Source organism: Dasypus novemcinctus, chromosome 1 (genome assembly GCF_030445035.2).
Source record: "Dasypus novemcinctus isolate mDasNov1 chromosome 1, mDasNov1.1.hap2, whole genome shotgun sequence".
NCBI classification, from domain to species: Eukaryota; Metazoa; Chordata; class Mammalia; order Cingulata; family Dasypodidae; genus Dasypus; species Dasypus novemcinctus.
In genome coordinates this window covers 90,119,826-90,132,433 of record NC_080673.1, presented here as the reverse complement: position 1 = coordinate 90,132,433, position 12,608 = coordinate 90,119,826, and the positions used below count along the sequence as shown (strand labels likewise).

The window sequence follows — 12,608 nt, the reverse complement described above, 5'->3', positions numbered from 1 at the left end:
GAAATTTCATAATGGTCTATGGGAGATAAAATATATTAGTAGTAACTGATAATTGATTAGGAGCCAGCCAAATAATTAAAACAGTGAGAATGTAACCATCTCTAAACAGGCCAGTAAAATATTGAGCCATGTCGACCTGAAAAATGCCTCAGCACCTGATTTGTAGGACTTAAAGTAACAGGTTAACCAAATGCATTATATAAAACAATAATAGAAAAATATGCTCTTCCCTTTATGTTGTAATTTTGCATGTAGAGAGTTTTACCTATATACATCAGAAGGAAAGGCTAGCGAGGTTTTATTGCATTTTGCAGCAAGAAATGCTAATTTAAAAATCTGCAGTCAAACACACTTTATATTAGTAATATACTACAATTTTTTTTACTTTTTATTTTTTGAAATAATTTCAACCTACAGGACAGCTGCAAAAAATAATACAAATTCTGTGCAAAGAATCCCAACATACCACACTCGTAATGCCAGATACCCAGATCCACTAATTTTAACCTTTGCCATATAATTCTGTTTATCTATCATCTACCTAGCTAGCTACTACCTATCTATCTATGTATCAGCTACCTATTTTCTGGACACTTGAGAGCAGGTTGCACACATCACAATCCTTGAACACAGGATGCTTCCATGTACATTTCATTTCCTACATATAACTATATTCACTTATGCAATCACTTTAAGTGCAATTATCAAGTTCAAGAAATTTAACATGGATAAAAAACTTACATTCTGTATTTTGAGTTTTTCTTATGTCCCAATAATGTCCTTTTAAGCCTTTTCTTTTCCATTCTTAGATTCATCCAATATTGCATTTAATTGTCATTATCTCCTTCCTTCCTTCCTTCCTTCCTTCCTTCCTTCCTTCCTTCCTTCCTTCCTTCCTTCCTTCCTTCCTTCCTTCCTTCCTTCCTTCCTTCCTTCCTTCCTTCCTTCCTTCCTTCCTTCCTTCCTTCCTTCCTTCCTTCCTTCCTTCCTTCCTTCCTTCCTTCCTTCCTTCCTTCCTTCCTTCCTTCCTTCCTTCCTTCCTTCCTTCCTTCCCCTTCCTCCCTCCCTTTCTCCCTACCTTCTGTTGAGTAATCATGTATACAACATAAATCTTCCCATCCTAAACTGTCCCAAGCATGCCATTAAGTGGGATTAATCACACTCACAATGTTGCAGTACCCTCACCACCATCCATTACTGTAACTTTTCCATCATCCCAAACTAAAACCCTATACTCATGTTGTATTAACTCAACATTGCCCCTTCCCCAATCCTGGCAACCTGTACTCTACTTCTTTCTCTATTAGTTTACATGTTCTCTGATATTTTCTTTGTGCTTGCCATGGGGCTTAAATATAATAACCTAAATCTATAACAATCACGTTTGTTTTGATAACAACTGAAGCTCAATAGCACATATGAACTATGTTCCTATACCTCTCTGCCCCCCTACATTTATGTAGTTTTTGCCACAAATTACATATTTATGCATTATAAATCCAAAACCATTGATTTTTATCATTACATTTTATGTGTATACCTTTTAGATCCTATAGGAAGTAAAAAGTGGAGTTTCACATAAAAAATATGCTAGCATACTATATATTTTTAAACCAATTAACTTATTTTTAATCTAATGATCTGGACTTTAATTCAGTATTTCTTGTCTGAGATGCTGTCATAGAAAATTATAATTATGCTGCTTTTTAAAATTACTTGTCCAACATACAAGGTTATATTTTCTCCATCTATATTCCTTAGTGTACCACTTAAGTTTATCCTGAAGTAATTTACATTGATGTTTTCAGGGATGAAAGAATGGAAAAACATTTTTTTTTGTACAGAATTTATTTGTTGTGTGCTTTCTTGATTAAAGGAGATTATTCTGGACTGAAATGGGGATTAATCCACGAATTGAAAGTTCTTCCCTCCAAGGCTTTGGCCGACTGGTTGTAGCTAGCTCTGATCTGGTGTGGCCCAGTGGAATAACGATTGATTACTTAACTGACAAGTTGTATTGGTGTGATGCCAAGCAGTCTGTGATTGAAATGGCCAATCTGGATGGTTCAAAACGCCAAAGACTTGCCCAGAACGATGTAGGTGAGGCTTTGGGATGGGTGATTTCTTCATCATAACCTAGTGTTAATGAGTGTTAAATACAGCATGTGTTTACACACACACACACACACACACACACACATCATTAACCATCTGGTGAGAAAGGAATAGAGACAGACAGACTTCTCCAGGGAATTATGATCTGTGAGGAATACTTTAACATTGGAATATTGGATTAAAAATAGTGATGCATAATATTTTTCTTTTTCAAGATTTTCTGCAACCAGAGTGAAAGTATTAAAGTACTGTAAACTTTGCTAGGAGATAAAAAGTTGGTTGTGCTATTATCATTTCTTATATTCTAGAAAATATTTCCACAGTTGTGATAAAATCACATTTAGATATTATTGAATTATCTATTGATTGCTTTTGATGTGCAAAGATTAATATAGTTTTCTCCTCTATTTTCCATTTTTGCATGAGTGTCATATGTTTTCATAAATATCTTTACAGCATTGTAGCCTATGCTAAATGTTAAAAGAGAATTACAAATGACTATGAGATTATGCTGCAGTGTGTGATTCATTTTGAATCAGAAAAACTGCAAAGAAGGCAGTATTTGTACTGGATCATGTGGTGAAAAGATGTGATGAAAGGTTTTAATTTAAGATAAGGCTGTAAATGGAAGAAATTGTATCTTTGATGTGGAGATGGTGGACAAGGGAGTTGCTGAGGGCAGCAAGAGGAAGAGGTGCGATATGGGGGCATTTTTGGGACTTGGAGTTGTCCTGAATGATATTGCAGGGACAGATGCAGGACATTGTATATCCTGCCATAACCCACTGGATGGACTGGGAAAGATGTAAACTACAATGTAAACTATGGTCCATGCGGTGTGGCAGTGCTCCAGGGTGTATTCACCAAATGCAATGAATGTGTCTTACTGATGAAAGGGGTTGTTGATGTGGGAGGAGCAGGGGTGGAGTGGGGAGTGGGGTATATGGGAACCTCTTATGTTTTTTAATGTAACGTTTTATGTGATTTATTTATCTTAAAAAAAGACAATAAAATAAATAAATACATAAAATAAAATAAGGCTGTAACCATGGTATTTGTATATTAATACTATCTGGAAAATGTGACTGAACTTAATTCTGAATTTCCTAGAATTTCAGTGCATATTCTTGAGCAGGAGGTATATATGATAAGATCGGTATCTTAGGATGCCTCATAGATAACAGAGTAAGAGTGGGACTGGAATTTGGAGTGAAGGAAATCAAGAGGCTACAGTGGTTGTCCAGTCAGCAGTTAAGGAGGGCAAGCATTTTTAAAGTGGGATGGAAGATCAGGGTATTAAAAATCATTGTGAATTTATTATTTTTAAACCACCCAAATAATGTAAAATTATACATGTGCTAGAAGAAGATAGAGATTTGAAAATACCTAAACAGAATGTAAAACCTTCATATTCTAAACTGAAAAAGCATAGCAGATTTTAAAATTTGTATTATTTGTATGGCTACTGTAATCAATGACTAATGCAACTTCCTAGACTTTTAATTTGATTTTATAATATTTGAAGTCATTCTCATTATTACAGTGCCATCTGCTGGTACATAAGTGGTAGCTTCTCAACTGCTAGTTCAGGATTTTCAGTATGAAGATCAAAGTAACTCATTTTTAATTTTAAAATGGATTATTTATGGCACTTCTATAAACATAAAAAATAAGGAAGGTTATATCTAATATGGGGTATTTTTTTGTTGAAAATTATAGCTATATAAGTATTCCCTTGTTTCATTTATGGCTTTACCTTGGGTCAAAGGGCTAGAGACTAAAATGAATTTTAATGAACCTAATCAATAATGACAGGTAGAGACAGGCCTTTTGATTTTGCTACCAGTAGAGAGAGTATGTTCATTCTAACTCGCCAGCGCCATTGCTATTTTGCAAAAAGACTGACCTCGAGGATGTGACTGTACAGGATTAAAGCTTCCAAACTTGTGCCTCCTTAGCATTAATCTCTCATCTATTGACATGTTATATTAAAACATCTTCCTGCTACTCAAACACCTGAATACTGTATTAAGGTATGTTTTATATTTGAAAAAAGGTTAATTTTTAAATAGCAGTCAGCTGGTTATTTTTCTTCTAAGAGTCAAATAATGTCAACTATTTATCTTATTTTATTTTGGCTGATTTCCCCCTCTCATTATAATGATCTGCTTTTGCTGTTTTATGTAGATATATTTTTAAATGCACTCATTCTAACTTCTAACTGAAAATTCCTTGTATTTTATCCCCTTACTATCTGTGATAATTAAGTTTTTGCATCAACATGGGTAGATTATAGTGTCTAGTTGTTTGGTCAAGCAAGCACTGGCCTGATTGTTATTGTGAAGGGATTTCTTGGATTTAAATCCAAATTAGTCAGGAATTGGAGACATTATGTCTGAAGTGACTAGAGAGGGCATTTATATACCTAAGTCTGAAACACTGAGGAGCTGTTAGCGCTAGAAACAGATTTGGGAGTCACCAGCTACCTAGATGGTTATTTAAATATGAACTCTTGAAGGGAAGACATGCAGAGGGAGAGCAATAGTGAATCACTCCTGAAAGTTTACAGAATATAATGCAGGAATCTGGAAAAGAAATAAGATGAGTTATGGATGTCAAGGGTGTAGAATTTCAATAAAGGAGGAAGTGGTCAGCAGCAACAGACAGCTTCAGAAGTCTTGATTGGTAATTATTTTAAATTATCCATCTGTCTCAGTTTCCTGGGGCAGCTATGATAAATACCATACAGTGGGTTGGGTTAAACAGAAATTTACTGTTTCATGGTTTTGGAGACTAGATACCATAAAGGAATTGGCAGGACTTGCTTGGTCCCAGAGTCTGTAATTGTTCCAGTAATCCTCCATCACATGTATCTCTCTCTCCTCTCGCTTCCACTGACTTCTGGCTTCTATTGACTATTTGCTTCATGTTACTTTTGGATTCTTCTGACTGACTACCTCTGAATTTCCTTTGCTTATAAGAAACTCCAGTCATGTGGATTAAGGCCCATCTGATTCAGTTTGGCCTCATCTAAATAGTGTATTTGAAGATTCTGTTAACATATGAGTCTGCACTTTAATAATAACTTCCTCCACTTACAAATGGATTCATGGCCATAGGAATATGTATTAAGATTTGAGCATGTCTTTTGTGGGGGAAATGATTCAATCTACAATACCATCTATCTTGGCAACTAGAAGATCTTGAGTCACCTTGACTGAAGCAATTTCAGAGGCACAGAGAGTGGGTTTGTTTGAGATTAAGGAGTCACCAGGGAGCCTCTCGGAGATCAATAGGAGTCAGAGAAAAAAATTACTGTTTCAAAAAACTTGCCCAAGAAGGAAAGAAAAGAGATGAGAAGAATCTAGAGGAGCCAAGGGATCGAAGGAATTAATATGGGAAGACTTGAGGGTTTTAATAGGCTAAAAGGATCTAGTAACATGAAGACAGTAAGATGTAAAAGAAGGGATAAAGGATGGAATAAAATCCTGGAAAGACAGGCAGGATGACATCAGGTCAGTGAACTAATATTAGAAAAGAGGAAAGATAAGAAAGGAGGTGGGGAGCCAATGCAGAGAAATGTATCCTTGGAGATGGGAATTTGAGGGGACTCATTCAATTACTTCAAATTTAAAAAAATCCTCTGACAAACTGTAAGTTTGGTCTACTATTCATTACTGCCATTTGAAAGACAAGGTACCTAAGGCAAAGAGGGGGAAAGTAAATTATTAAGTTTAGTCTAAAAGTAGTGACAGAACCAATGAATACAAAATCTTTCCAGACCTGGCCCCTCATTCTTGGTGCTATTTTGTTAATTAGCCCATATTTTCCCATTCTTCAAATGTAGGGTAATAGTGGACTTTCCTAGGATCTCTCTCTACCAGGCTCCCATCCTAAGACAAGCTTCCTTCATCATTTAAGTATGCCTTGCTGCAGGTTGTAGGTCAGAGACTTCTAATTTGCTTAGTAGTTTTATTAAAGAATTGACTTACTGAAGGAATTGTGTGTGAGCATGTTTTAAGTCTGCCATTTTGTAAATATTCATTGCAAAGACAAGGTTTACTTAATGGATTTGAATTGTTTCCAGGTCACCCATTTGCTGTAGCTGTGTTTGAAGATCACGTGTGGTTTTCTGACTGGGCTATGCCATCGGTAATAAGGGTGAACAAGTGGACTGGCAAAAATAGGGTACGTCTCCGAGGCAGCATGCTGAAGCCCTCATCGCTGGTTGTAGTTCATCCATTGGCAAAACCAGGTACACCGGGGCTGTGACTGTCTTTCTTTGACTGATATCTGTGACTATTTTAATTGTTTGATGGCAGTGGAGGATGGGGATTTTGCAGTTTTCAGTAATCTAGGGGGGATGTTAAAATTTCCTGAGATTTGGATTTCATTTACACCGTGACAATCTGATCATGAACTTTGGCTTTATCCCCCCAAGCTCATCTTTTCCTCACTAGTAGTAGTTCCTGAACTGTTTTTACTTACCACTTACACCTGCAAAGACTCTTGGGTTAAAGGCACTAAGGGGGCCCAGTTTGAAATTTGCAGTGGAAGCTTTTCTCTGCCCATTCTCTGCCACCAAGAGTGCCTATGAGTGAGTGTCAGCAAATGGAAATGGCATTCAGGGCCCTAGAGTAGCCCCTCTGTCTGAATTGCTCTTTGTCAGTTTGACTGGATTATGACTCAGGAAATAGGAATCACATCTGCCTATGGAGCTTCTTGAACAAAGCACTGACTATACTCAGTAAATACTCATAAGGTAATAGCACTCTGAGCTTATCTTAGAATAGTGGGTCCTTCTGAGAACGCTTCTGGAATAGCTCTTGTTATGCACTCCATTTAGATACACTGAGTTTTGTTCCCCCAAACTGTATAACTGTGATTTGCATCAGTGGGATCCTTTTCATCTCCAAGCTCTGTGAATTTGCCTCGTTTATCCACTAGGAGCAGATCCTTGCTTACACCAAAATGGAGGCTGCGAACATATTTGCAAAGAGAAGTTTGGAACTGCTCAGTGTTCATGTCGTGAAGGTTTCATGAAAGCCCCAGATGGGAAAATGTGTCTGACTCTGAATGGTCATCACCTACTGGCAGGTAGGATGACAAATTAACTGGATAAATTGTCTTACCTGGGCACAGGAATACAGTTCTGCATCCATCCTTATGCTTTTGCTGATTTTCAATATTTTTTATTAAAAGTTCCCCTGCTTTTAAAGATGCTGAATGTTTTTTTTTGTCTTCTAGTGGGCTTTGGGTTCCTTATTACAGACTTAATTCAATTGATGTCCACTAATGTAAAATTAATGAACAAAACATAATATTTAAAGTCAAGCTCCAACATTCTCACCCCCAAGTGTATTTACAATGGAGCAGTCCAGAATTGGAAATAAATGCCACAAGACAGGACTTAATATTAAAAACAAAGTCTTTAAAAAAAAAAACCTGAACTTTAGGATACTAAACAAGTGTGGAAAATCCAGTTTGAGGAGGCTTGTGATTGTGAGTTTTACAAACAATATAACTTTGAGGAAGAGGAAGGAAAAGCAAACCAAATATGATGGGTAATACTAATTTGCTTCACTTGAATAAAAAATTTGGGTGTATTTAGATTCCTTCTTTGGTATCTTTATACCAAAATCTTTATTTTGGCATACTGATATTTTTATTAAATTTTATTAAAAAATAAAATTCATATTTATCTAATAAGCCTGGAAAGGTGACACATTCACCACAAATAAATAAATCGATCTATCCATAAATCAGAATTGGATACATTGGTCTTTCAGAACTTCCAGTGAATTGTCTTAGAGTAATAGTTCTCAAACTTTCTGGTCTCAGGGCCCTTTTACCCTCTTAAATATTAATGAAAACTACAAAGATCTTAAGTTTATATGGGTTATATATAGCAATATATATGGTATTAGAAATTAACACTGATAACAATTTTAAATCTGTTGATTAAATATCTATTAAAATAACAAGTCCAATATCTATTAACATAACACAGTTTATGAGAAAAAACTGAACTATATTTTCCAAAACAAAAACTATGTAGTGAGAAGAGTAGCAGTGTTTTATATTTATATATTTAATGTCTGGCATGATAGAAGACAATTGGGTTCTCATATCTCCTTCTATTTTAAATATGTTGCAATGTGTTGTTTTGGTTAAAGTATTTGAAGAAAATCTGGCATCACAAAGGTAAGTAGCTGGAAAAGGGAGACATTTCATATCTTTTATTTATTTATTTTTTTAAAGATTTATTTTATTTATTTAATTCCACCACCCCCCCACCCCCGTTGTCTGTTCTCTGTGTCTATTTGCTGTGTCTTGTTTCTTTGTCTGCTTCTGTTGTCATCAGCAGCACGGGAAATGTGGGCGGCGCCATTCCTGGGAAGGCTGCACTTTCTTTCACACTGGGCGGCTCTCCTTACGGGGCACACTTCTTGCGTGTGGGGCTCCTCTACGCGGGGGACACCCCTGCGTGGCACGGCACTCCTTGCGCACATCAGCACTGTGCATGGGCCAGCTGCACACGGGTCAAGGAGGCCCGGGTTTGAACCGCGGACCTCCCATGTGGTAGACGGACTTCCTAACCACTGCGCCAAGTCCGTTTCCCTTCATATCTTTTAAATGCCTTTTGTGGATATTGTTCATCTAATACCGTATCAGAACTTAACAGGTGGTAGTTCCTTAAAGGTGAGACCTTAATCATATCGACAGACTTTTTGTCCCCTGTTGCGTTAAAATCCATTAGTCTATGTCGCTCTTTGAGTGCATCTTTTACCAGACATGATTTTATAGCTTTGGTCATTTGAAAATACTGGTTGACTTTATTATGCAGATCTTCCAAATGTCACATTAATATACTAAAATATCACATTCATTAATTCTCATCACTGAACTAATCAGAAAAGTCTTTAAGTACTGGGAAGCTGTCCTGCTCATGACAGTGGAAACAAATTTTCCAAAATTCTACTTCTCGTTTGAAAGCTTAAATTTTATTAGCAACAAATACTGTCAGTTTTCTTTGAAGTGACAGGTTCACTTCATTCTTTTTTTTTAAAAAAATGCCTGCCAAATACCCAATTCTTAAAAACATAGTTGCTCAGTTACTCTTTCAAGTAAAAATGATGCTCAAAGAAAAATGAGTCTAAGTTCAGTCTGCAGCTTAAAAATTACACAAGTACTTTTCCTCCAGACCCCCATAATTTCAGTATGCCCTGAAAGTGTTTTAAGTATACTTCCCATTTCATTAAACACAACGTTAAGAAGCTGTGAATTCAGTGGTCAGGATTTTTTAAACTTATAATTCTAACTATCTGATTGTGGATATTCTTAGGTGGAACTAGATTTTTAAAAAATTCCGTGTGGGTGTGCTGGTGAAGAACATGACTACTAGACAGATTTGATATCGTTGCCTTGATTCAGGCTAAGGCACTAGCAGTTTTACTCACCACTGATTTTTTCCCCACCAGTATGAATGTCAACACAGTGACAAAGGCAAATAACACCATAGTATTAATATGAAGATAGTTTTGACTCTATGCAATGGAATCCCCAGAGGTCCATGGGCCACACCTAGAGAACTACTGTCTTAGGGAATCCATTTCTCCCCCAATCTGGGGAGGTTGCATGTACCCCATGTCAATATTAAATCTTGACTTGTTTACATCCTTCAGCATTTAAAAAAATACTGGTAAAATCAGCTAAAATAAGCATTGAAAGCAGCTTTAAAGGAGAAGGAGTGTGTATGGAAGGCAGATTGGAGAGATCATGTCACTCATTTATTCTCATTAATAGTAGACTGTGATATGAGCTAATTATGTTCATAAGGCCTTTTGGTATTTTACTCATTGTTTTTTGCCAGCACCTGAAAGAGTCTTGTCTGTCTTCCCAGTTGGCTGCCTAACCATCAAGTGCACTGAGATGTGGTATGGCAGTTTACTGTCACCATGATCCTGGTAGTTTCTCTAGATCCTCTTACTGTAAGAGTGTATCTGAATTCACAGTCAACAAGCAACTATAAATATAATTTAAATAAAACTTGCCTGGAATCAGAAAAGGTCACTTAATTTCATTTGTTGACCTTCAGCAGGTAATGAAGCAGATCTTAGTAAACAAGAAACACCACCTGACACCTTATCCAGAAGTGGAGTCTTTGAAGATGACATTACAGAAGGGTTACAGCTTCAACACATGCTAGTGGCTGAAATCATGGTGTCAGGTATGAATAATGAGTTCTCCTATAGAACGCTGGTTCCAACAATTTCCATCTTACTAATTAGAAATTCTGAATTATCTTCTAACTTAATGTTGACTAAATCTACACAAGGCAAAGGAAGCCACACTTTTTTTTTTAAGATTTATTTATTTATTTATTTCTCTCCCCTTCCCCTCCACCCTGGTTGTCTGTTCTCTGTGTCTATTTGCTGCGTCTTCTTCTTCGTCCCCTTCTTCTGTTGTTGTCAGCGACACGGGAATCTGTGCTTCTTTCTGTTGCGTCATCTTGCTGCGTCAGCTCTCCGTGTGCATGGCACCATTCCTGGGCAGGCTGCACTTTCTTTCACGCTGGGCAGCTCTCCTTACAGGGCGCACTCCTTGTGCGTGGGGCTCCCCTATGCGGGGAACGCCCCTGCATGGCAGGGCACAAGGAAGCCAGACTTTGAGCTCAAGTCCTTCTCTTCCAAATGCTGGGTCTGAGGAAGATGCCTCCGTATTTGGCTGGATAGTAACTTTACTTATTGAGTCCTTAGACTGAACATTTTTCAAAGAACTGTAATTTGGAAGCAATGGTAAAAAATAGGACAGAACAGATTTGAGTGTATTGCCATCCATACCCAGTAAGTGATATTTGACCCATTTAGTTGTCCTTCCATGAGTGTGAAAAGTAGAGTGTAATTAATAAGGAAATATAGCTTGATTTCTTCACCTGCTACAGAAAGTCCACAAAAGGCAAATGTCAAAATTCATTTAGCACCAGGATGCTATATAATTTGTTCAGTATAGTAACAACTTTAGGGTACCTGAGTCTTTTAAATCCCTTGTTCATGCACAAGGCCCGTGGTTTTCAAACTGGGCTTAATTAGCTCAGTCCTAGGGTATCTACAGATCCAATCCCTCCTTCGTTCCCATCACTGCCTTTCCCTCAGTGCAGATCTAACTTTGAAACTTTCTGTCTATTTAGAGTTCTGAGTAACATTTTATTTCAAAGAAGTGTCTTTGACTTAAAAAAAGGCTGAAAATTCCACATTAGGAATTTAAATTTAAAGAAGAGCTCATCTAACGTTTGCAGTCTGCAGACTACTTTGTAGATGTACAGGACCCCCAGGACCTCTTATTCCACCTTGCAGGAACTTAGCCATGTGATTTTTTATAAGATATAAGTGAAGAGGTGCATACTTTTAGTGGTAATAATAACTAACATTCATATGGTGCTTTGAGTATATACCAAGTTCTTTAAATATATTCTCTAATATGATCCTTATGGCAATCCAGCATTTTATAGATGAGACACTAATATATATTGTTAGTGACTTATGGTTTAAGTTTTTAAAAAAATGAGCAAATAATTTATTCATACCAAGAAGCACTGTAAGACATTGTAATATTAGGAATATTATTCATTCAGTAATTATTTGTTTGCCAAACACTGTGCTCAGTGCTTGGGATTACCATGATGAGTTACCTATAGCTCCTGTCACCAAGCTCCCAGTTAGATGTGGAGACAGCAGTATGATAGAATAAAACACCATACATCAATATCAGCAGGAGAGATAACCTTTCCAAAGTCACCAGGGGCCATGAAGGATCGTAGAGTGTATTTTGAAAGATTAATGTTTGGAGAAATCAAAGATCGAGATAAATGACAGATAGTAAATTAGGCATGTGGATGGAATGGGGGAATGATGAAATGACTGCAGAGTTGTGAATACATATATAACAGGCTGCATTTGGCTTCCTGCCAGGAGACTTTACTGTGCCAAGTATATAATAGAAGGAACTGAATATCTTGGTGAAAAACACTTAATCTTTCCATAGATAGACTGTGTTCTATTTTTTCCTAGCCTGTGCCATTTCAGCTCTGTGTACTTTAGGCTGAGGGTTCTTACTTATGTTTTTGAGTAAGATTTCTTTTCAACAAAGTGTTTGTGGCTTAAAGAAAGTTTGAAAACTCCACATCTCCACATTAGGTCAATATATTCTTATTCTCCCAAAGTACACAGACTAATATGTAGCAAGTAGATTTGTGTACCAATTTAACATAAAGATTCAATCATATAAGTTTCATTGTCAATTTACTAAAATTATGAATTCTTCTAAATTAATGAATAAAAGCTAAAATTCTAGATGTGGCCCAATGGTTCCTGCATGATTTTGCCCTTTACAAAGCTCACCAGTCTCAACCTGTACCCTTCTACCCTTGGCTTTCTATGGACAACTTCAGCTATCCAGACCTTGCCCGTTGACTGCCATGTATTTTCTCAGCT

At 36.8% G+C, this 12,608-nt stretch overlaps 1 protein-coding gene across 4 annotated transcripts in view; it reads left to right on the top strand.

Moving 5' to 3' along the window:
- The window catches only part of EGF (epidermal growth factor), a 92,456-nt gene that overhangs the window by 56,233 nt on the left and 23,615 nt on the right, over positions 1-12,608 (top strand). For 2 of the 4 annotated variants that reach the window (XM_004476166.3, XM_071215143.1), the window contains 4 exons: positions 1,877-2,100; positions 6,203-6,370; positions 7,063-7,212; positions 10,214-10,345. In XM_004476166.3, coding sequence (XP_004476223.2) covers positions 1,877-2,100; positions 6,203-6,370; positions 7,063-7,212; positions 10,214-10,345 — 674 coding nt within the window. The remainder of the gene's footprint in view (positions 1-1,876; positions 2,101-6,202; positions 6,371-7,062; positions 7,213-10,213; positions 10,346-12,608) is intronic. The other 2 variants (XM_071215145.1, XM_004476167.3) reach the window with 1 other exon arrangement.